This window comes from Canis lupus, chromosome 24, assembly GCF_011100685.1.
Source record: "Canis lupus familiaris isolate Mischka breed German Shepherd chromosome 24, alternate assembly UU_Cfam_GSD_1.0, whole genome shotgun sequence".
In the NCBI taxonomy this organism is placed as follows: domain Eukaryota; kingdom Metazoa; phylum Chordata; class Mammalia; order Carnivora; family Canidae; genus Canis; species Canis lupus.
Genome location: NC_049245.1, coordinates 36,553,250 through 36,578,368, shown reverse-complemented (window position 1 = coordinate 36,578,368; position 25,119 = coordinate 36,553,250). Strand labels below are relative to the sequence as shown.

At 44.9% G+C, this 25,119-nt stretch overlaps 1 protein-coding gene across 1 annotated transcript; it reads left to right on the top strand.

Annotated features, from left to right (window-relative positions):
* Positions 1–645: 645 nt before the first annotated feature.
* On the top strand, positions 646–24,760 carry ZNFX1 (zinc finger NFX1-type containing 1). The gene is given in 15 exon segments (XM_038572565.1): positions 646–784; positions 2,632–2,746; positions 5,513–6,999; positions 7,001–7,322; positions 9,936–10,067; positions 11,576–11,724; positions 12,671–12,820; positions 13,866–13,980; positions 15,003–15,253; positions 16,823–16,962; positions 18,183–18,337; positions 18,692–18,837; positions 19,867–19,977; positions 20,294–20,389; positions 21,283–24,760. Coding segments are annotated over 14 exon segments (5,757 nt in total). The 5' UTR covers positions 646–784; positions 2,632–2,685; the 3' UTR covers positions 23,725–24,760.
* Positions 24,761–25,119: the final 359 nt, after the last annotated feature.

Sequence of the window (25,119 nt, the reverse complement as noted above, 5' to 3'; positions counted from 1 at the left end):
CAGAGACCTCGAAGGGAAAACAGCGGTTATCTCCACTCACCGCACAGAGCAGCAAACCCGGGCTCCCGTGCCCGCACAACATCGAACGCAGCAGAAGGCCACAGAACACCAAGAGGAAAGCGCCGAGGACGGAAAAGACCGAAAAGGGATCCAGACCGCTCTTATATAACCAGAGGAAGCTCTCGCGTCTGCGCACTGCACCCGAGGCGCTTCCCCTTCCGTCCCGAGGCACGCGAGGCCCTCTGGGAAATGTAGTTTGCAAGCCGCCCAGCCCGAGGCGATCTAATGGTTGCCAAGGCCGCTCTAGCCCCGCCCCCTTCGCCGTACGTCGGGGCCCCCGGGGCTCGTCGGCCTCGCCGCCATGTCGCGCTTCACACGCACCGAGCCGCCCGCCGGGTTGCCCCTTCTCCGGGGCGGGCTGAGGCCTGCGACGGCTTTGGGCGCTGCTCACCCGCCTCCCGCGGCCGCGTCGCCTCAGCCGCGCGCGCCCGAGCCCGCCGGCCCCGCCGCCGGGGGAAGCTGAGGCGGCGCCAACCGGTCGGCCCGCTCCTGCCGGGCCTGAGGGCGGGGCGGCCGGCGGGGCCACAGGGCCCGGCCCCCTCCTCCTCCTCCTCCTCCTCCTCCTCCTCCCGGCCGCCCGCCCGGCCCTTCGCTCCGCCCAGTGTCTGCAGGGAAAGGAAACTGAAACTACGCGGCTCCGGGCGGGGCCACGGACCTGCCAGGGCCCGAGCCCGAGCCCGAGCCCCAGTGTCGGCGGCGGCGGCGGGAGGACGCGCCGGAGCCGGTGAGCGACCCCCGCCGCGCCCCCGCCCCGCGCCCCCGCCCCGCGCCCGCGCCCGCTTCTGTCGGTCGCGACCCCGGCCCCCGCGCCGCGCGCCGCCCGCCGCCCGCCGCCGCCTCCGCCTCTGCTTCTCCCCGTCGCCGTCTTCAGCCCGCGCCGCCCGGTACCCGCCTAGCATCCCCGCCGCCCCCTGGCGCCCCCATCTCCGCGGGTCCCAGGTGCCCCCCGCGGCGCCCTCCTCGCCCTCCTCAGCCAGCTCTGCCCTCTGCCCTCACTTTCTGCCCCCGCCGCCGCCTTCCTCTTCCCCAGTCCCCACCTGCCGTTGCCTCCTTCACGCCCAGCCCCAGGAGGCAGCCCCCATCCCTCCTCGCCTGCCATTCCCGCCCCCGCCCTGCACCGCACGGCCCCGACTCCCCCGCGACCCCCTGACGTTTCCGTCGGGACCCCTGGGCTCCTGGGTGCCAGTGGCCCCCATTCTTCACTACCCCCTGGGGGCTCTGGGGGCCAATCTCCCTCACATCCGCCTCTGGCCGCTCAGCCTCCCCCCCCCCCCCCCCCCCCCCCAATGACCATTCTCCTCTGGTTCGACCTCTTTATTAGCTTGGCCATCACTGATTTTCTTCTTCCTGCCCTTTTAGGCCTTGATTCCCAGAGACCCGCTTTAGTCTGCCGCTTTTTTATTTTCATGGCATTTCCTGTTCTCTCTGCCCCTCCCTTTGCTTTCTTTCTTCCCCGTTTCTTTTATCCTAGAAAATTTCTGAGTTTCTATTTTAGTATTTTTCAACAACAGAAAGAAGGCATTCCCCCCCCCCCAGAACTTTTTTTTTTTTTAATAGAAAAGAAAAACAAGCCCTGAAATACTGAATGTGCATTTGAGAGCTGGGTTTGATATGATGAGGGAAGAGATTCACCCAAAATATTCCCAGCAGGAAGGAAAAGGACTCCTTTTTTCTGATGAGGATAAAAGCTACTCCTCCTATAATGCCAAATCTATTCAGAGTTTCCAAGTATGAATATTTAAAAACTCAGTGAGACGGACAGTCTCAAAAATCCCTTTGCTGAGGACTCTGAGTCACTCACTGTCCCTAGCCCCAGCTCATAGACGGACGGATGTGTATGAGTTGTACTGAGAAGTTCCCTTAAAGGGACTTCCTCTCGCTCTTAAGAGGATGACTGTTAAAAACCTTCAAGGTAGAAAGAGGAAGCAAGAACTGCGGGTTTCTAACTGGTCCCGGGGAAACAGCGTCCTGTAGAGTCTAAACCTCTGGTTAATGAAACATGTGATTTCTTTCTCTTGATTCAGTAGATCAGAGGGCTTAATCAGTTTGGCTGCATTCCAAGGAATGGGATAAGGGGTAACTGCTCACTATTTATAAACTCTAGAACACCGCATACCGTAAGCTACAGAGTACTGTATAATATAAATGCTGGGTGGGGTGGTGGATACATGGTTTTTGGATAAACAAAAATGTGCTACTTCCTACCCTGGCAGCAACATGTGTCCGCTTTATGGGAGAGGGAAATGAAACCTAGCAACTGATTAACTAACTTGGCTAAAGGCATAAAACCAAACAGTAGTTTTGAATGGGAATTGATGAACTCCCTCTACCCCAGTGAAGTGCAGGGATAAAAGGAATGGGGAATTTGAAAACACCTAAATTGTGAAATTTAACATTTTATATCATATTGGGCATTCACAGAGTTGAACACCTGTGCCCATGATTAAATCTGTTTAACTCTTAAATCACTAAGGTATAGAGACAGAAGGGTTGGCTTGATGCTGTTATAGTTTTTTTTTTTTCTGTTAAATGCTGTGTTTCAAGGGCCCTCATCTTTCTCAATCTGTGCAGATTTCCAGGTAACTGAAAGTCACGTGAACGTGGAGGAATTTGGGTAACTCACACATGGAGGACAGAAGACCTTGCGTGGAGGCTAGGCCAAGGAATCCCTATACTAACCACAGAGGTGAGCAAGATTTTCTATGAAGTGGGAAAGAAATTGAGTTCTGTATGAATGAGCAGGCCCACCGGAGATTGACAGCATCTCTCAAGTGAAGAATTACTTACTCCTTAGCCTTGGCATGAATGACTCTGAAAAATAAACAGCGCTCTCCTTTCCCTAAGAGGGCTGATTAATGGGTACAGTTCACTTTAACAAAGATAGTCATGAGATGTTTGAATTGGAAATAACACTGGTTTAGAGCAGCACCACCCAATAGACATACGAGCCAAAACTAGAATTTTTGATTTTCGAATAGCATCATTTTAAAAAGCAAAAAGATACAGGTGAAATCTATTTTTGAAATTTAATACTAATCTAATAAATTTTAAAGCATACTTAAATGACTATCCAAGTAATGTTATTTTATTGTAATATTTGAATATCTATCTATATCTGTATTCTATTATCATAGTACTTTAATAATTCTAGTATTTTTACTTATTCCCCCAAATACTTAAAATTATCATTTTAAGGTGTTATCAGTATAAAGAAATTTTAATGAGATATGCACTCTATTTTTGGTATTAAGTCTTCAGAGTTACATGTGTTGTTTTACACATCTTAATCAGACTAGCTACATTTAAGATTCCTAATACCCATACATGGCTAATGGAAATGTGTGTGATAGCGTGTGTCTAGAACCGGATTCACTAAAGCACAGTTAGTTCCAAAAGCATCACTACTGCTATGATGATTGTTTGTTGTTTTAGAAACAAAATCAAATGCATTCTTGCTTTTCCCTAAGTGTGCAACATGTCGTATTTTAGTTTAGCTGTGGAATGAACGAGGAAGAACTGTAGAATTTTATTTTATGGGCTGCATCAACGTTGGAAGAATGAGAAACAGTACGATTTTTCATTCTTTAAAACATTGAGTGTTTCAGTCTGATGAAAATATGAGGACTTTCTTCTGATACTTTGAGAGTTTGGAAAGTAAGAAAATACAAAATTTAGACTTTAGTAATACAGTATTTTTATATTGTGTCAAATGTTCTTTTATGTAGTCACATTAAAATTTTCTCTGCAAAGTGCAACACAAAATATGTACAAAAATGGACTTAGCATCTGATGTCATGAAATGATACAATCACTTTTAATATGATGTGCATTCATAACATTTTTAACTTCGCATCATTGTGTACAATCATATTTTGTTGTTTTTAAAAATCTCAATTCTGGGGCAGCCCTGGTGGCGCAGCGGTTTAGCGCCGCCTGCAGCCCGGGGTGTGATCCTGGAGACCCAGGATTGAGTCCCGCATCGGGCTTCCTGCATGGAGCCTGCTTCTCCCTCTGCCTGTGTCTCTGCCTCTTCGCTCTCTCTGAATAAATAAATAAATAAATATTTAAAAAAAAAATCTCAATTCTGCTAAGTTGGGTCAGTTCCATCAATTTTATAGGAAAGGAAACTGAAAAACACTGGGCTGGGTACGTTGGCCAAATTCACTTAGGAAGTGTGTGGCAGATTAAGGAAGACAAATATAGCTTCATCTATAGGTGATGTTAACTTTCATGTGTGGACTGGGTATATTTTCCTTCCTCCCCCAACAACTTCTTATGTGAGGGTTGGTAGTAGATAATACTGTATGGGTGAACTTGTGCTTCAGAAGGGAGAAAAACTTAAGTTTCACTTTTGAGTTTCCTAAAATAGAAGTTCAGTTTCATTTCTCAGTTTCTTTTTCAATATATTATTTAGCTCAAAAACTTCTTGGTAAAGGAAACCCCTCTGTCCCCTTTGCCATCTGATGCTGGACAAATTTCAAGAAGCATTTCTCTTGTAATATATCCCATTCTTGATGTCTCTGTCCCTGTGACATAATTGTTTAGTGGTAGAACTAGTGACCAATAGGGTATTCCCAATAGAAAAGTATTATTAGTGCTGCTAGTAATAACATTAATGAGAACTTTTTATGTGTCAGGTATTCTACTAAGCATCTTACAAATATTTAATCTTTTTTTTTTTTAAGATTTTATTTATTTATTCATGAGAGACACAGAGAGAGAAGCAGAGACACTGGCACAGGGAGAAGCAGGCTTCATGCAGGGAGCCTGACGTGGGACTCGATCTGGGGTCTCCAGGATCACACCCTGGGCTGAAGGCGGCGCTAAACCACTGAGCCACCTGGGCTGCCCATATTTAATCTTTGTACCCACAAAAATACTTAGGCTTAGAGAAATTATGCAACTTGGCCAAGGTTATACAGTGAGGAAGTGTTCAGGACAAGATTTGAACCGGATCTGTTTGGCTTTGGAACTCCTGCTTTGGCTGTTACTTGGTACTGGCAAAAAACGAGAAGCAATGAGCTAATCTTTTTTACCCTCTGAAACAATCCCAGCTTATGAGAACTAAAGCATTTTATTCTCTAGCATGTATTAGGCACTCAACAAATGTTTGTTCTCGTTTTTTTTAAGTTTTACTTATTTAAGTAATCTCTATATCCAGTGTGAGATCAAGAGTTGCTTGCTTTTCTAACTGAGCCAGCCATGTGCTCCAACAAATGTTTATTCATTTTCCCTTTAGCACCCTCTGAAAAAAGCAATGTTTTCATAATATATACAGCAACATATAGTAATCTATTTTACATTTATTACATGACTTGATAGGAAACTTTCTCTCCAAAGAAAATATAAGTTCTTTAGTTGGTTTTGAAAATGAGAGTCTTTCTATTGTTGTCCTGTTAGATCTCCTTGCACCTTCATTTTTGCGCTTACCCAATATTCCCATTGTGTTTAGGGTCTGTGGATGGAGAATTACCACCAAGAGCTAGAAATCAGGCCAATAACCCACCAGCCAATGCTCTCAGAGGAGGACCCAACCAGCCTGGAAGGCAGCCTAGAGCTACCAACCGTGCTGTTCCTGTACGGCAAAGAGAAGAGAGGTTTGGGGCTATGGGCCGGAACCCACATCAGGGAAGGAGAAACCATGAGGGTCACACCAGTGATGAACCTAGAGGCCAAAGACGTAGTCAGGAAAATGATGCTAGGCGGAGAAATGGCAACCAGGAGGGAAGGAATCACAGACCACCATGGTCTGATGAAAACTTCCAGCAGTGGCGGACCCCCCACCAGAAGCCTGCAGAACAGCCACAGCCGGTAAAGAAACTGGGCTACAAATTCCTAGAAAGTCTTCTGCAGAAAGACCCTTCTGAAGTGGTCATCACTCTTGCCACAAGTGTAGGGCTGAAAGAGCTCCTGTCTCATTCTTTTATGAAATCCAACTTCCTTGAGCTCATCTGCCAGGTTCTTCGGAAGGCTTGCAGTTCCAAAATGGACCGCCAGAGTGTTCTCCATGTCCTGGGCATATTGAAGAACTCCAAATTCCTCAAAGTCTGCCTGCCGAATTATGTGGTAGGGATGATCACTGAACCCATCCCTGATATTCGAAACCAATATCCAGAACACATTAGCAACATCATCTCCCTCCTCCAGGATCTTGTAAGTGTCTTCCCCGCCAGCTCTGTGCAGGAAACTTCCATGCTCATTTCCCTCCTGCCAGCTTCTCTTAATGCTTTGAGAGCCTCTGGGGTTGACATAGAAGAAGAGACAGAGAAGAACCTGGAAAAGGTGCAGACCATCATCGAGCATCTGCAGGAAAAGAGGCGAGAGGGCACTTTAAGAGTGGACACCTACACTTTAGTGCAGCCTGAGACGGAAGACCATGTAGAGAGCTACAGGACCATGCCCATTTACCCTACTTACAATGAAGTGCACTTGGATGAGAGGCCATTCCTTCGTCCCAACATCATTACTGGAAAATATGACAGCACTGCTGTCTATCTGGATACCCACTTCCGACTCTTGCGAGAAGATTTTGTTAGACCCCTACGAGAAGGCATTTTGGAACTTCTCCAAAGCTTTGAAGACCAAGGCCTGAGAAAGAGAAAATTTGATGACATCCGAATCTACTTTGATACCAGGATTATCACACCCGTGTGTTCATCATCAGGCATTGTCTACAAGGTACAGTTTGATACAAAACCACTAAAGTTTGTTCGCTGGCAGAATTCCAAGAGATTGCTCTATGGATCTTTGGTGTGCATGTCCAAGGACAACTTTGAAACATTTCTTTTTGCCACTGTGTCTAACCGAGAGCAGGAAGATCTCTGCAGAGGAATTGTCCAGCTCTCTTTCAATGAGCAGAGCCAACAGCTGCTCGCAGAGGTCCAGCCCTCTGACTCTTTCCTCATGGTGGAGACAACTGCATACTTTGAGGCTTATAGGACATGTCTTGGAAGGACTCCAGGAGGTCCAGGAGGAAGATGTCCCCTTCCAGAGGAACATCGTGGATTGTGACTCTTATGTGAAGGAGCCAAGGTACTTGCTAATGGGGGGCAGATATGATTTTACTCCTTTAATAAAGAGTCCCTCAGCTACTGGGGAATCCCTGAGGAGTGCTGAGAGCTTGAGACATTCCAGAGTGAACGTCTTAGACCCTAGCCAGTGGCCCTCAAAAGAAGCCTTGAAGCTGGATGACTCTCAGATGGAAGCCTTGCAGTTTGCTCTCACAAGGGAACTGGCTATTATTCAAGGACCTCCGGGAACAGGTAAGAGAATATTTCAGAGCGTATGACATCTGCCCTATGAGATAGGCAAGGGAGGCTTGACTTTAGGTTTCTAGAGTATCTTGATTAGAGATATTCTCCTGAAATGGGCATTAAACTTATCTATAAAGTAGCTGTTCATGGTGATTTTCTAGTGGGCATCCATTGGTATGCATAGTTATCAAAATCACGAGGTTAGAGAAAACTGCTAAGGGGTCAGACTTAAGAAGATGCATAACCTTTGCTTCATCAAAGGTGATCTTAAATTTTATTTGATTTTATATTACTTTATTCTTTTTAAAGATTCTGTTTACTTATTTATTGAGAGAGAGCAAGCAAGCAAGCAAGCTGATTTCATGCCAAGCACAGAGCCCAACACAGGGCTCAGTCCCACAATCCTAAGATGAGGACCCAGGCTGAAACCAAGAGTCGAATGCCCAATAACTGAGCCACCCAGGAGCCCCTTGATTTTATATTACTTTAAATTAAATAATATCAAATACATAATAGGGCTATATGCCAAGTAGTATTTTGTATGCTTTCCATGTATTAGCTCTTTGCATCCTCAAACAACTCTGAAGTAGATAGTTCCATTTTACAGATAAAAAACTAAGGCAAAGAGTATGTTGACATTCATACAATGGTAAGTGACAGACCTAGGACTTGAACTCAGACAGTCTGGCTCTAAAGTCTTGGGTCTCCTATCTACCACACTCTACATCTCTTGGCTCCATCTCAGGGTCCTGAGATCGTGACCTGAGCCGAAACCGGGGGGCAGATGTTTAACTGACTGAGCCACTGAGCCAAAAAATAGGATATATCTAAAAAACAAAAAGAAGAGGATGTACCAGTTTATACTCCCACCAAGCGTGAACTAGCATTCCCATTTCCTTTTATCCTTTCGAATATTGTATGTTACCAGTATGTTTTGCTAATTAGTTTTTGCTCATCTTCAAAGTTAAAAATTTTGGCCCATTAGTTTTTATGGTTTTGGTTTGTTTATTTTAAGATGTTTATTTAGAGAGAGAGGGAGAGAGCAAGCACAGCTGAGGGTGGGAGGGGCAGAGGAAGAGGGACAGAGAAAATCCTCAAGCAAGACTGCCTGCTGAGTGTGGAGCCGAACATGGGGCCCAATGGGGCCCAGTGGTAGGACTCTGAGATCATTACCTGAGTTGAAATCAAGAACCAGCTGCTCAATCAACTGAGCCACACCGGTGCCCCTGTTTTTTATGTTTTTTTGTTTGTTTGTTTGTTTTTTAATGTTTTAATAAATAATGGTTCAAAAAATTTTTTTTCAAGATATTTATCTGAGAGAGAGCATGCAAGCATGGGGCGGGGGAGCAGACTCCCCACTGAGCAAAGAGCTTGACATTGGGTTTGATCCTATGACTCCAGGAATCTTGACCTGAGCTGCAGGCAGACACTTAATTGCCACCCAGGCTCCCTGGTTCAAAATTTTTAAAAAGTTTCCCTCTTCCCGCCATTTCACTCAGTTCTCTTCCCTAAAGCAAACAGTGTTGTTTTCTTGTTTATCCTTCCAAAGATATTCTGTGACTATTCAAGCAAATGCGTGAATTGAATATACTTATTACTGTTTACTATTTTCTTTTTATTTTTTTAAAGTTTTTATTATTTATTCACGAGAGACACAGAGAGAGGCATAGGCAAAGAGAGAAGCAGGCTCCCTGTGGGCAGCCTGATGAGGGATTCAAGTCCCAGGACCCCAGCATCATGACCTGAGTCTAAAGGCAGATGCTCGACCACTGAGCCACCCAGGTGCCCCTACTAACGAGCCCATAACTCTAACTTCAATGTTGATTTATGTGAGTTTTCCCCTTCTATCACAAAGGCAAGTAAGTCTACTGTGGTATATAGAAAGCATTTCTAAATAATTTGTTGCATGAGAGTACTGGCTAAAAAATACTGTACAGTTGTGAAAAAATATCTTATAGCTGTGAAAAAAGAGAAGGGAGGGAGCATTCTTTTTATGTGATGATAGAGAACTATCTCTAAAGGTATTTTAAGTGAAAAAAGTAACATGTAGGATAGTGAAGATAGTCTACTGCAACTATTTGCATCTAAAAAGTGGTGGGATGCCTGAGTGACTCAGTCAGTTAGGTGTCTGCCTTCCACTCAGGTCATGATCCCAGGGTCCTGGGATTGAGCACACACACACACACACACACACACACACACACACCTCCCACCAAGTCAGGCTCCTTACTCAGTGGAGGATCTGGTTTTCTTTCTCTCTGTTCCTCCCCCCCACTCATGCTCTTTCTCTACCTCAAATTTAAAGAATCTTTTTTTAAAAAAAGGAAGAAATCTAGAGAAATACATTCTTATTTGTTTGCATTTGCATAGAATGACTAACTCTGGAAAGTGATATAAGAAACTGGTAATATCGGTTCCTTCCAAGAGAGGAAGTAGGTGGCTGGGGGCAAAAGACCAAGAGCGCTTTTCAGAATTTACCCATTTGTGCTTCTTGGATTTTAAACTATCCTCAGTATTTGACTTTATTATTTTTTTTAAATAATAATTTGTTCTAAGTAGTTGATTATTCCTTCTAGGAAATCTGATTTTTTTTTTTAACTCTCATTTTTCCTTGTTTTCTAGGCAAAACCTACGTGGGTCTAAAAATTGTTCAGGCGCTTCTAACCAATGAGCCTGTCTGGCAAATTAGCGTTCAGAAATTCCCCATCTTGGTTGTGTGTTATACTAATCATGCTTTGGACCAGTTTCTGGAAGGTAATTCTAGACAAAATTATTCTCCCATCAAGACATTTATAGTTGAACTATCAGCAACACAATAGCTCTTGTATTGTCTTTGAACTAAGTCTAAGTCCATAGTCTTTTCCATGACCTGCAAGGCTGCGTGTGGTCTGCTCCAGCCTAACTCTAAACTGTATCTCCTACCTCTTCCTTTGTCCTCCCTAACTCCAGCAACACTGTCTTCAGTTCCTTCAGCTTCTCTCTTGGACCATGCTGTTTCCCCCTCCCTAGAAGATACTTTTTTCTCTCCCTCTCTCTCCATCTTGACCTCATCTAACCTGGTTGGCTCCAACTCCTTCTTCAGGTGTCACCTTAATTCTCTCTTCAGGTAAATTTTCCCAATTGCCCCCAGATAAGGTTAAGTCTCCTTTTCTATTTTTTTCTTCAGAAACTTAATTCATATCTAACAATTTATTATATGTATTTCAGTCCTAGGCTCTTGACACTAAAAGTTGGTCACGTTTTGTGCTATATATTCACAGATTCTGGCATTAACTGAGCACTCAAAAAAATATTAATTGCATTAATGAATGAATAAGTATATATTTTTCATTTTGCTTGGAATATTATTTCCCATTCTGTATTTTCCTTTAATGTAGATTAAATCTTTTTTATTCTTGCAATCTCAGTTTAAATATTAGGTCTTCAAGAATTAGATCCCTACCCCCATGCAAACTAGGTAAGGTCCCCTGTTACATACTTTGAGCATCATGGGCTTATCATCCTTACTGTACTTATTGCTCTTACAATAAATTGTTTAATGTGTATCTTCTCTGCCAGGCTATGAGACATGAGAACAAATTAGGAACTAAGTCTGTATTTTACCTGCTCTTTTTTTTTAATATTTTATTTATTTATTCATGAGAGACATAGAGGGAGAGAGAGAGGCAGGGACACAGGGAGAGTGAGAAGCAGGCTCCATGCGGGGAGCCCTACGTGAGACGCGATCCTGGGACTCCAGGATCACACCCTGGGCCAAAGGCAAGCACTCAACCACTGAGCCACCCAGGCGTCCCTTACCTGCTCTATCTTAACAACCTACCATATGCCTGGTACATAGTGACCAATCAGCATATACCTGTAGAGTGAATGATAGAACATTTACTAAGTGTTTACCTTGTGCCAGGACTTGCCTGGGAGCTATACAGATGCTCTCTGATTTATCCAGATCATAGCCCTAAAAGGAAAGTATTTCTGTATTCAAATCACAGGTGAAGAACTGAAGCTCTGGTTAAATAACTTGTTGCAGTTTATATAGCAATAGTGGTGAAGTCAAGATTTGGGTGCCCAGTTGTCTGATTCCAAACCCTGTGTTCTTAAGCACCACACTATTGTTGCATAGGGCATTTCATCTCTAGGGTAGATTCCTGTAAGCACCAGTGTGTTCTCTAAGGGAGCACCTGAGACAGCATTCCAAACATGTAGAGCTCCCACCTGAGAGAGTCTAGCATAGCTCTTCTTACCTGCTATGCTCTGCCTTACAGGCATATACAAGTGTCAGAAGACTAGCATCGTGCGGGTAGGTGGAAGGAGCAACAGTGAAATCCTGAAGCAGTTCACCTTGAGGGAACTGAGGAATAAACGAGAGTTCCGCCGCAGCCTCCCCATGCACCTCCGGAGAGCCTACATGAGTGTGAGTCCTGGTGTGGAGTAGCTGAGATAGCTCCAGGTGGAGATAGGCTGGAGAGTAATGGCCCTCTGGGTACACAGTCCAGGGGCCATAGGGAGAAGCACTACACAGAGAGGTGAAGGACCCAGCTTCCTTCCAACAGTCCACTCTGCTGGGCCCATGTGCTGACCTGGCCCCTCATAATTCAGATGGAGAAAGGACAGAAAGGGCATACCACCCTTTCCAGTCTTCTAGGTGGGCAGCAGTGTACCCAGACAAAAGTCAGTTATTATTACCAAGGAAAACCAAGGAAAAGAGAGAAGTCTCTGCAACAATATCCTTGGCCTGTTTTCCTGTTGGATTAATTGTTTTCTTATTGGTAAGTAGGAGTCTTTTTTTTTTTTTTTCTTTAAAGATTTATTTATTCATGGGAGACACAGAGAGAAAGAGAAGCAGAGACACAGGCTGAGGGAGAAGCAAGCTGCATGCAGGGAGCCCGATGTGGGACTTGATCCCGGGTCTCCAGGGTCACGCTCTGGGCCAAAGGCAGCACTAAACCACTGAGCTACCCAGGGATCCCCTTAGATATTTTAGATAATAATCCTATGGTTTTGAGACCACAGTAATGTGCTTGGAAATTGGTTTGTTGACTAGTTTTTTTTTTTTTTTTTTTAAAGATTTATTTATTTATTTATGATAGACAGAGAGAGAGAGAGAGGCAGAGACACAGGCAGAGGGAGAAGCAGGCTCCATGCCTGGAGCCTGATGCAGGACTCGATCCCGGGACTCCAGGATCACGCCCTGGGCCAAAGGCAGGCGCCAAACCGCTGAGCCACCCAGGGATTCCCCTGTTGACTAGTTTGTTATCTCTTCTTGCTGTTCCTGTGTCTTCGTTTTGTTTTCTTTCATGGCAGGAATTGAGGTTAGGGGATGATGGTACTTCAATTTTCTTTCCCTCTGTTCTTGGCAGATTGTGACACAAATGAAAGAGTCAGAGCAAGAGCTGCATGAAGGGGCCCAGACCCTGGAGTGCACTATGCGTGGTGTACTACGGGAACAGCACCTGGAGAAATATATATCCCCCCAGCATTGGAAAAGCTTAATGAATGGACCTGTACAAGTAAGGGTCATCCTGGGGGCTCTAAGCATCTCTCTTACCTTAGTACTTGGAGGGAGTCTCCAGCAGAAGCAATAATCCAAAGCATTAGCTGTTTTGATAATCTGATGCTACCATAATGTGAGAAGTACCTTTTCATGAGGAGAGGTGGCTTCTTAGTATACTAGTTAGGCGCAAGACTGGAGCTAGCTTGCTGGATATGAATTCTGGTTTTGCTGTAGGGCAGGTTACTTAATTCTTCTTGTACCTCCTTCCTCTTTTATATAGAGTGGGGATGATAATAACATTAAGTTGAACTATATGAAATTGCTAATATTTATAAATTTGACTTGCAAAAATGGCAATTTCTTACAGATCAATGTAATTTTTATGGGATTGTTATTTAGATAAGCAAGTTAATATTCGTAAACTACGTAATTAGTGTGCTTTAAGTGATTGTTAGTAAAATCATAACAAGGCAACCTAGCACTATACAGAGAGCCTTGAAGTCAGCAGACCTAAGTCTTACAGACTGTGTGCCTTGGCCACTATGATCCTTAGGTCTCTCAATAGTCAAACGGGGTAATAATAATGCTTTCAAAGGATATTCTAAGAAGTAACATGATTTCTCTAAAGTGGCTGGCCAGGAACCCAGCGAAATGGTAGCTCTTATCAATGAGTTGGTGATTTCTAGGGTTACAAACCCAGAATCCTGAAGGGGTCAATCATGATTTGTAAATGAATAAAGCAGGCTAGATGTGAGACACTTGAAGGTAGAGAGAGCACTTGGCAGACCAGAAAAAGAAGTGGTAAGCAACCCACTTCCAGTCATTTGTTGCCATTTTCGAATGTAGGCTTGTTGCTGCCATAGATCTTGATTTTATTGTGAGAGGAAGTTTTTATTTTTTTTAAATTCTGTGCAAGTCATATTTAATGATCCAGTTGCCCGAGGGTTGCCAACTTACAGCCTCTAAATTTTTAGAGAACTACTTTCAGTCCTTCATGGAAACCTTTCCTTTACACTGGTTATCATAGAACTCTTGTGACTGATAATTTATTCCTTCCTCAGGATAGTGAATGGATTTGCTTCCAGGGCTGGAAGCATTCCATGATGCTGGAGTGGCTGGGTCTGGGTGTCAGTTCATTCACCCAAAATGTTGCACCAGCAGGACCTGAAAATACAAGTAAGAGTGCATGTCTACCTCAAATCACATCTTAAGGTGCAATATGGTATAAACCAGAGAGTAAAACTTAAAAGTAATACTTAGAATATATAAAGAACTATAATCAATCGAGAGACAAGTAATAGTTTGATAGGAAAATAGATAAAAGACATTTTACAAGGACATCACAAAATAAATTCTAATGGTCACTAAACATGAAGAAGGCTCACTAGAAATTAGAGGAGCTAAAACCACAATGAGATATTATACGCTATATTGGCAAAAATTTGCAAGTTTGCTATAACGCTACACTTAGAATGTGGAGCAGTAGGAACCATGCTAGTGGTTAATTGGCACAACCACTTTATAGTAATAGAAAAACAGAACTCATGTTCATCAACACGTGTACAATGGATGAGTCATTTACCCTCCATTCAGATCATAAAATACTGTACAACAGTAAAAAGGAATGAATCATAGCGTATATGGCAACATATGAATCTCAAAAACAGGCTGAATGAAAAAAGCAAGCTGTAGGAAAATGTATACAATATTATTCTGTTTGTAGAGAGCTCAAAAAAAAACTAGACGATGTGTTATTTAGAGATGTGTATACATTATATATGTGGTAAAGTTCTCTTAAAGGCAGAGGAAGAACGAGCAATATAAAACTTATGCTAGACGAGTCCATAAGGTCTTCAAGAAATATGGGTGATTTTCTCCTTAAATTGGGTGGGAGGTACCTAGATGTTCTTTTTATGAATTTATTATCTCTTAAATTGCTTATTTGTATACTCTCTTTTGTGTATTTAACATTAAGAAAGTAAGACCTTTCTTACACAGGGATATATTTCTATGGCTTTTAAAAAACAATGAAAAAGTATTTAAGTCTCCCTCCCCTAACTCCCATTTCTCCCAATTTCCCTCATAAAATAACCATTTAAAGCCCTTGAGACCATCTTCATGCATGTGAGCTCTTGTATAAGTGCCATCTTGCTTTGGTTTCAAGAGTTTCACTGCTGTCCTGCCTGCTTTCTTCCTAGCCCAGGCAGAAGTGGAGGAGGAGGAGGAAGAAGGGGAAGAGGAGGGTGCACTGATTGAGATCCCAGAGGAGGCTGACCTAATTCAAGCAGACCGGGTGATTGAGGAGGAAGAGGTGGTGAGGCCCCGGCGGCGGAAGAAGGAAGAGAATGGGGCAGTCCACGAGTTGGCTAAAGTGCTTCTGGCCATGAGACTAGACAACTATGGCCCCGGGACAGCAGCTGGGCAGGAGCAAACCACAGGAGAGTGGGAGGTAAACTCATTTGCTCATGGCCTCTGGAAGCCCTAACAGAATGGGAAATGAGAGTTCAGTTACTACTGCCCAGGTGGGTGGGGGCTGAGCTCTTCCGAAACAGGCCTGAGAACATCTGTTCTGACTAGAACTGCAGCCCCTTGTTATCACCCACTTCTCGTACAACAGCATGTTCAGATTGTCCTCACAGTTAACTTATTTTACCCATTTTTACAACCTGTGGTATAAGAAGGGTCCAGTTCCCAAGAGTATAAAAATTATGGCCCTTCAGAGGGGACCTAGCAAGAAATTCCAACTTAGAGAAACAGGAAGCAGGTAACCAAATGCTTTTCTTGAACTTTTAGAAAAATGCACCACATGTGGATTAGATCAAACACTTCATGATCTCAATGCTTAGTACTTTCATGGATATTATTTTCTCAAATACAAATGAGCTTTATGAACAGTGCATTAAAACTTGAGAGAATTCAAATAAAACAGAACGAAGCAAGCTGTACAGGCTGGGTGGAATACTCATCCTTCATTCACTCCGGAATCTGATGTTTCTCTTAAAGCCAGAAAAGTATGGACACCCAGAGTTTCTCTCTTTTCGTTCCTTTGGTAGAAGCAATTGATCCTCAGAATCTGCCATGCATTGCTATGACAGTAGAGGACTGGATACTCAACATTTTCTGACCTCCACTGATGATTTAAGGGACTTTTAAAGGCAACTTTGAATGCCTTTAAAAAGGCATTCAAAGTCTGCTGGCTTTGAACTGGCCTTTAAAAAGGCATTCAAAGTCTGCTGGCTTTGAACTGATCTTCTAGTCCAGTTCAGCATCACTGTGCATGATGGATAGAATCTGATCCCACTGTGTGGAATTATGGATTAAGTATTTATCTGCCACATGGCCGTAGGAGGAATTGATTTGTTTGATTTTTAAAGTTGGCAGAGGTCCATAATATTGTGACATTCATCTTCCACTGTGACATTCATCTTCCATGCCAATCCTCCTAAAGGCTCATGGCTTCAGGCTTAGTAACAGAGCCAGAGGAGAGCATTTCCCTCTAAATGGTGCCTTTCACCAATTTGTTGAAGGTACTATGATGACGTGAAGACCAGTTTAGCAGGTCTTGTACGGCATTCAGCAAGAAAGACACATTTACTACTTTCATGACCTATGTTTTAGGAATGAGAAATAGAATGTGGTCAAAAGATGTTGAGTGGTAACTGATGTCAGCAGTATTCCAGATGCTTTCCATGTATGTATTCCTTCAGTTCAGCAACCCTGTGAACATGTACCCTTGTTATTATTTTATTGAAGGGGATGCTGAAGCATGCAGAGGTTGAATAACTTACTCAAGGTCCCACAACTTAATAAGAGGTTGATGGGGCTTTGAACCCAGGCAGACTGGTCCAGAGCCCTCATTTAGCCATTCTGCAGTGGAGTATGTGTGAGGAGAGTGTGATACATTCAAGGAAGTTCTTCAAGGTGGCAGCTCCTTTTTTAATGTGTTCTGGCCATCTTGGTCTTAGAACTGGGCCCACCTCTGTCGGATGGTAACCCTGGCTGGTATTGATGTCCACAGACCCAGCGTAACCAGAAAAAGAAAATGAAGAAGAAAGTAAAGGTTGAACTTCGCAAACTGAACACCATGACTGAGGCTGAGGCCAGTGAAATCCAAGATGTTTGGCAGCTGGACCTGAATTCTCGCTGGCAGCTGTATAGGTATCATGTGCACTCCCCACTCTTGCCCCCCCCCCAACCAGCCCATGTAATTTCCCCAAGGGATTCCTTTTTTGTTCTGAAACATAACCCCGGTCATTCCATCTCAACCTTCAACAATGTTAACTAATGATTGGTTGCATACCCCCATTGAGCTGATTGCTAGGAGTGCAGCCTTCAGATGAAACAAACACTAGGCTCTACCCTTACTGAGCTTAAAGTCTGTCCAGGGAGATAGATTAATTAATGGCACAAATAAAAAGTTACAAATGGATATAAACACAAAGGAGCAAGGGGTGCTAAGAATATTAACATGGGATCTGAGCTGGTCTGAGGTATCCCGGAAAGTGACATTGGAGGGAAAATCTGAAGGATTAGTAGACATGAGCAAGACCAGCCGGGAATGGGGAGCAGATGAAATTATGGGGACCACATGCATAAAGACATGACTTGGGAAGGAGTATGGCTGTTTGAGAAATGGAAAGGAGGCAGCCAAGCATGCCTATGGCTCAGAGAGAGAAATGGAAAGTCATAGTGGTGGGGCAGGGGCCTGACTGCAGAGTCTTATGGGGCAAAGCTTAGGAGCCTTGAATTATCAAAAGCCACTTTTTGAAGTGTATTGAAAAGCTTTTGAAATGTTTTACAGCAGAGTAGTGACCTGATGTTTTACTTGTAATATAAGACTGGAGAATTAGGGGAGAGGACTCAGGTAGGGATGGGGCAGGGAGAATTTGTGAGAAATTCTTGAAGCTTTTTTTTTTTTTTTTTTTTTTAAGATTTTATTTATTCATGAGAGACACAGAGAGAGGCAGAGACATAGGCAGAAGGAGAAGCAGGCTCCTCGCAGGGAGCCCGATGTGGGACTCGATCCTGGGATTCCAGGATCATGCCCTGGGCCAAAGACAGACAGTCAACCACCGAGTCACCCAGGCCTCCCATACTTGAAGCTTTTGAAGTCCCTTGCTCTCTTCTCAATAATTAACCTCTCATTCTTTATCCTCCGTTCCTTAGCTCTTGGCCACCTATGTGTATGTCTCTGCACATCTTTTTGTTGGGCATTTTGGACTCTTGGGTCCCTGTAAACCTAAGTCTCTCCTTCCTCTCTCTCTGTGGTCCGTGCGCCCCTCAGGGGTCTAGGTTCCACTTCATAAACACTGAAGGGGGTTCCTCTGCCGCCTTAAAGAGCATACATCTTCCTCTATCTGGTTCTTCACTTTCTCCAGGCTGTGGCTACAGATGTATCAGGCTGACACCCGCCGAAAAATCCTCAACTATGAGCGCCAGTACCGCACATCAGCAGAGAGAATGGCTGAGCTGAGGCTCCAGGAAGACCTGCACATCCTGAAAGATGCCCAGGTTGTAGGAATGACAACGACAGGTAAGAAATCATGGGGAATTTACCTGTTCCAGCTGTTCACCACTGGTTCCAAGCTCCTGTCACATCATCTAGGACTGGTAAAGAGGAGCTTTGTTAATAGGCTAGGGAGAAGAGGCCATGAAAAGCTACTGAAAGCAAGCTGTGTTTAGGGAACTGATGATGAAATATACTCACTTGTTCCTGCTGCATTCAGAACCCCAGCAGTGGCCAACAAGTGTGTCATGTTCTGGAGACCACTCAGCAGCACTTGCTCTCTCATTCAATGGTGGTCACAGCCTTGGGTGAATGTGGGGGCTCAGTTGTCACAGGGCCCAGTGTGTCAACTCAGGGAGCCTCTTTTTTTCTTGACTCCAGGTGCTGCCAAATACCGTCAGATCCTGCAGAAGGTGGAGCCTCGGATTGTCATTGTAGAAGAGGCTGCTGAAGTCCTAGAGGCCCACACCATTGCCACACTGAGCAAAGCTTGCCAGCACCTCATTCTGATTGGGGACCATCAGCAGGTAGGGCAGGAGCCCCTATAAGATGAAGAGAGATGGCTGAGGGGTGCGATTGGACAGAAGATCCTGGCCTCTCTGCTTCATCCATCTTTAAGCTTATTAGTGGTTTTCTGTGATTCTTCTTTCCCTCACCTTCTACATTCAACCTAAGAGCAAGTGTTCTTGGATTTGGGGTATATTTCAGAGGAAGTGTCATTCGTTCAATCTGTTCCTCGACTACTATTATAATCTACAATGATCTTTTAAGTGAACTGTTTGAGTAGTTGCTCCCTGTTTCTGTACTTCCGTTTTTGCTGTCCTCTCATCCCAATTTCTTTATAAAGGAGCCAGTGAATTTAAATTTAAAAAGCAGATATGTCACTAGATATGTCACTCTGCAGCTTAAGACCCTCCAGTGATTTCCCATTTTCCTAATATAAAAATCAAGCTTATTTATTTATTCATTCATTCATTCATTCATTCATTCATTCATGAGAGACACAGAGAGAGAAGCAGAGACACAGGCAGAGGGAGAAGCAGGCTCCATGCAGGGAGCCCAACACGGGACTCGATCCTTGGTCTCCAGGATTACACCCTGGGCTGAAGGCGGCGCCAAACCACTAAGCCACCGAGGCTGCCCTAAAAATCAAGCTTCTTAAAGTGGACTACAAAGGCAAATATTCTTAGGTCCAGCCTGTTTCTCTGACTTCTCCTATCACCATCTCATTTGCTCACTCTGTTCGCAGCCCCTACTCTCCTTCTGCTCCCTCTTATGGCCTACTTTTCAAATGATAGGCATCATCCTCCATGCTGGCATCAACTCAGATATCACTCTTCGGCCTTTATTTAAGGAGCTCCTACCCCTAGGCACTCTGTCACATCACCTTTAATTCTTGCCTTCATGACCCTTGTGGCCCTTTATCCTTAGCCTGTCAGTACTTAGAACAGTGCCTGGCACATACAAGACACTTAAAAAACATCTGATGGGTGGGTGGGTGGATGGATGGATAAAATATGTCAATAGAGAGTTATCACACATGTTTCTTTTCTCAGCTGCGCCCCAGTGCCAACGTGTATGATCTAGCCAAGAATTTCAACCTTGAGGTATCCCTCTTTGAACGGCTGGTGAAAGTAAACATTCCCTTTGTCCGTCTGAATTACCAGGTAAGAAGCGGAACCTCTCTTATTACCTACCAAATGTCCAGAAGTCTCCTGGGAGCTTGCCAACTGCCAGCAAGAAAGGTCTCATAAAAATAAAACTGGTTTAGTAATGCAGTGACTGCCAGACTTCTTTTCTGTTTTAAAATACCACAAGATCAGCCTGTGTTGAGTTTGTGTTGGACGAAGGAGCTGTTTACATTCTGCTCTTTCCTCCCTGTTCTTTTCACAATACTTCCAGATTTTTCACTAGCAACCTAGTCTCTAGAAATGGTCCGTTTATTCTCCGCTCATGTTTCTAATGACAAATATGTCGTTTCAGCACCGCATGCGCCCTGAAATTGCCCGTCTCTTGACCCCCTATATTTACCAGGATCTGGAGAATCATCCCTCTGTTCTCAAATATGAAAAGATAAAGGTAAGTCTGCCTTTCCTTATCTTTCTGTGATGCAATCAACAACCTAGGAGGCTGTATTTCCTTAGGATGAAAAAGGGTTTTCAAAAGGGACTAGAGTCAGCTTTTTTAAAAGCTGGTTATTAAGGGGAAAAATAATATAGAAGTTGAGAGAAAGAGACATGGAATGGTTTGATTTTGTTGTTGTTTTATTATTCATGAGAGACAGAGACACAGGCAGAGGGAGAAGCAGGCTCCATGCAGGAAGCCTGATGCAGGACTCGATCCCGGGAGTCCAGGATCATGCCTTGGGCCAAAGGCAGGCACTTAACCGCTGAGCCACCCAGGGATCCCCTGGAATGGTTTTTTGTTTTGTTTGTTTGTTTGTTTGTTTGTTTGTTTGTTTGTTTTCCCCCCCTGGAATTGTTTTTGAAGCCCATCTCTGCCACTTAGTAGTAGCTTTGTAACTTTTTAGCAAGTTATATACCAATACCAATTCTGAGTGTCAGGGTCTTCTGTACAGTGAGAATAATGGGTGCTGCCTCATTATTGTTTTGAGGAAGATAATGTGTGTCAAGCGGTCAGCACAGTTGAGTGCTTATAAGTTAGCTGCTCCCTCAACATCTTCATCATAGGTGCTGCCTATTTCCTGGACTATAATAGTTGGATTGTGGAGGTTATTTTAATATTTATATCAAATATATTAAAAACTAAAACAAATTCTTTATCCCTTTCCCTACTTGTCATGGTCCCAAAAGAAAGCACATGGTGACTGACTCTAAATTTAAAGTGTTGTACAAAGTATACAAAAAACCTTGCAAGGTCTCTCCCTGGAGTAGAGTCCGTGGTCCATACATGCGAAGATAGAAAAAAATCGCATGAGTGAACCTAATGTTATCACTTTTTTTCTTTTCTAGGGAGTCTCTTCCAACCTTTTCTTTGTAGAACACAACTTTCCTGAACAGGAAATCCAAGAAGGCAAAAGCCACCAGAACCAGCATGAGGCTCGCTTTGTGGTAGAGCTGTGCAAGTACTTCCTGTGCCAGGAGTACCTGCCCTCCCAGATCACCATCCTCACCACCTATACCGGGCAGCTCTTCTGCCTGCGCAAGCTCATGCCAGCCAAGACGTTTGCTGGGGTCAAGGTCCATGTGGTTGACAAATACCAAGGAGAAGAGAATGACATTGTTCTTCTCTCATTAGTGCGGAGCAACCAGGAAGGCAAGGTGGGTTTTCTCCAGATATCCAACCGCATCTGTGTGGCCTTGTCCCGTGCCAAGAAGGGGATGTACTGCATTGGAAACATGCAGATGCTGGCCAAGGTGCCCTTGTGGAGCAAGATCATCCATACCCTTCGAGAGAACAATCAAATAGGTCGCACACTCCAGCTGTGCTGCCAGAACCATCCTGATACCCACACCTTCGTATCCAAAGCTTCTGATTTCCAAAAAGTGCCCGAAGGAGGCTGCAGCCTACCCTGTGAGTTCCGGTTGGGCTGTGGACACGTCTGCACCCGTGCCTGCCACCCCTATGATTCCTCACACAAGGAGTTCCAGTGCATGAAGCCATGCCAGAAGGTCATCTGCCAAGATGGGCACCGGTGCCCTCTTGTTTGCTTCCAGGAGTGTCAGCCTTGTCAGGTGAAGGTGCGCAAAATCATTGTTCGGTGCGGCCACGAACAAATGGTTCCGTGTTCCATGCCTGAGTCAGATTTTTGCTGCCAAGAGCCTTGCCCCAAGGTTCTGAAATGCGGGCACAGATGCAGCCACCCCTGTGGGGAAGACTGTGTGCGGTTGTGTTCAGAAATGGTCACCGTGAAACTTAAGTGTGGGCACAGCCAGCAGGTGAAGTGTGGTAATGTGGAAGACCTCATGTATGACCTGCCAGTCAAGTGCACCACCAAGTGTGGTACCATCTTGGACTGCGGGCATCCTTGTCCTGGCACCTGCCACAGCTGCTCCGAAGGGCGCTTCCATGAGCGTTGTCAGCAGCCCTGCAAACGCCTGCTCATCTGCTCACACAAGTGCCAGGAGCCATGCATTCGTGAGTGCCCACCCTGCCAGCGGACCTGCCAGAACCGCTGTGTTCACAGCCAGTGCAAGAAAAAGTGTGGGGAACTCTGTAGCCCCTGCGTGGAACCCTGTGTCTGGCGCTGCCAGCACTACCAGTGCACCAAACTCTGCTCTGAACCCTGCGACCGACCCCCATGCTATGTGCCTTGTACTAAGCTGCTGGCTTGCGGCCACCCCTGCATCGGTTTGTGTGGGGAACCATGTCCCAAGAAGTGCCGTGTCTGCCACCAGGAAGAAGTCACCCAAATATTATTTGGCTTTGAGGATGAGCCTGATGCCCGCTTTGTGCAGCTAGAAGATTGCAGCCACATCTTTGAGGTGCAAGCCCTGGATCGCTACATGAATGAGCAGAAGGATGATGAAGTTGCCATCAAGTTGAAGGTTTGCCCTATCTGCCAGGTACCCATCCGTAAAAACCTGCGGTATGGAACCAGCATCAAACAGCGGCTGGAAGAGATTGAAATTGTCAAGGAAAAGATTCAGGGCTCCGCAGGGGAAATAGCAACCAGCCAGGAACGGCTTAAGGTCTTGCTGGAGAGCAAGAGCCTCCTCCACCAGCTGCTTCCTGAAGACTTTCTGATGTTGAAGGAGAAGCTGGCCCAGAAAAATCTGTCCGTGAGGGACCTGGGCCTTGTTGAGAATTATATCAGCTTCTATGACTACTTGGCTGGCCTGTGGAATTCTCTGAAAAAGGTGCATGTATTAGAGCAGGAGAGACTGGGGACTCGACTAGAACAGGTCCATGAATGGCTTACCAAGAAGCGTTTGAGCTTTACCAGCCAGGAATTGGATGACTTCCAAAGTGAAATCCAGAGGCTCACATACTTGGTAAACCTCCTGTCCCGTTGTAAGATAGCAGAGGGGAAGATGAGCAGTAGCACAGCAGAGGAGGTCCACAGTGTCCGGAAGATCCTTGAGAGAACATGTAAGTTCACCCGGGAGGATGAACAACTTGTGCAGAAAAAGATGGAAGCTCTGAAAACCACCCTTCCCTGCTCCGGCCTGGGCATCTCAGAGGAAGAAAGAGTGCAGATAGTCAGTGCTATGGGTTTTCCTCGTGGCCACTGGTTCAAGTGCCCCAATGGCCACATATATGTGATTAGCGATTGTGGGGGAGCCATGCAGAGAGGAACATGTCCCGACTGTAAGGAGGTGATTGGGGGCATCAATCATACTCTGGAAAGGAGCAATCAGCTTGCTTCTGAGATGGATGGAGCCCAGCACGCTGCCTGGTCAGATACAGCCAACAACCTGCTGAACTTTGAGGAGCTCCAGAGGATGATGTAGGAAGACCACGCGCCGCTACCTTGTGTCTAGCCAGCTCCTGGCTGGGGCTGGCTCCCTTGTGAGGGAACCCGAGTTTGGTTTTTATTATCGTCCTTTAGTTTTAGCACCTATTTAAGGATCCACTGTAAGGGATTGCCCACATTTGTTTCTAGATTTCCCCTGCGCTAGATTAAGCACTTTATCTCAAGAACTGAGAGCAAAGTTAACAGATTTCTTCTCTTTTCTCCTGCAAGTTAGTGGACAGGCTCCCTGGAGCATGTTTGGGGCTTCCACCTTGGGTTACCACTGGTATCTCCGGGTCCTGACTCAGTCAGATGTGTTTTTCTGCAGTGCTTCGGGGGCACAGATGCATTCTAATTGCCAGGCCCTAACTTGTAGACTAATTCTAATAAACAGAGGCCCAGAGGAGTTATGAATTGCTTATCCTTTCAAGGAGCACAAAAGTCCCTCCCACCCTTCTCCATGGGCCCCCTCACTTCCCGAGATGGAGGCATGTGATAAAGACAAAAGACTTCAGTGACTAACCCTGACCCAGGTACATAATCACTGAGTGGGAAAAGTGTGACTATCCACAGCTGGGGGCTTAGGCAGCAGGCCCAGGCTAACAAAGGAGTGATTCCCCCATATCCTCTCCTGTGACCAGCACTTTGGGATGGTGGAGGTTTGTCTGCAGGAGTTCAGTAGTAGTGCTGGTTCCCTAGGGCCCTGAATGGAACTAAACTTAGATTTGGTACCAGCAGCACCTATCCAAAGTGTGACCCTTTGTCCCAGCACTATTACAGCTTTTGCCTGGGCAGGGTTAGCATGCCAACAGCTTCTGCAGGCCCCAGACCGAAGCCAGAAGCCAGCCCCCAGGCCTGCTGCCTGCATACATTTTTCCCTCAGTCCAGTGTTCCTAGAACAGACACTTAGGCATCTCAGGTCTTTCTACCGTTGGTGAGAAAAATGTCCTTTTCCTATGTATGCATTTCCTTTTTTGTCTTTACTATGCACTTTAGCCTATAAAGCCAATTAATAAAAACGATGATTGAGAAAATCAGTGGTGCACGTTTGTCATCAGCTGTTAGAAGCAGCTCTGGCGGTTTGAGATAGGATGAGAATGGAGGCACTGTCTACAGGCAGGCCGGTCTTGTCTCTGTGGTATGGGGTTTTCAGCTGGTGAAGTTATTTTTACTCAAGGTAAAAAAAAAAAAAAAATTCTTTTTTTTTTGTATAAACTCATAACTTGAAGTTTCCTTCTCCAGAAGCAACCCTGTAAACCTCTTCATGAGCCTTACCAAAGGTAAGCTATGCATGTACAACATATAACCCTTAAGACTTAAAAAACAATACACTGTTCTGCACTTGGCTTTTTTAAGCTAAGGATCTTAGCTTGGGGATCTTTCTGTAAGTAAG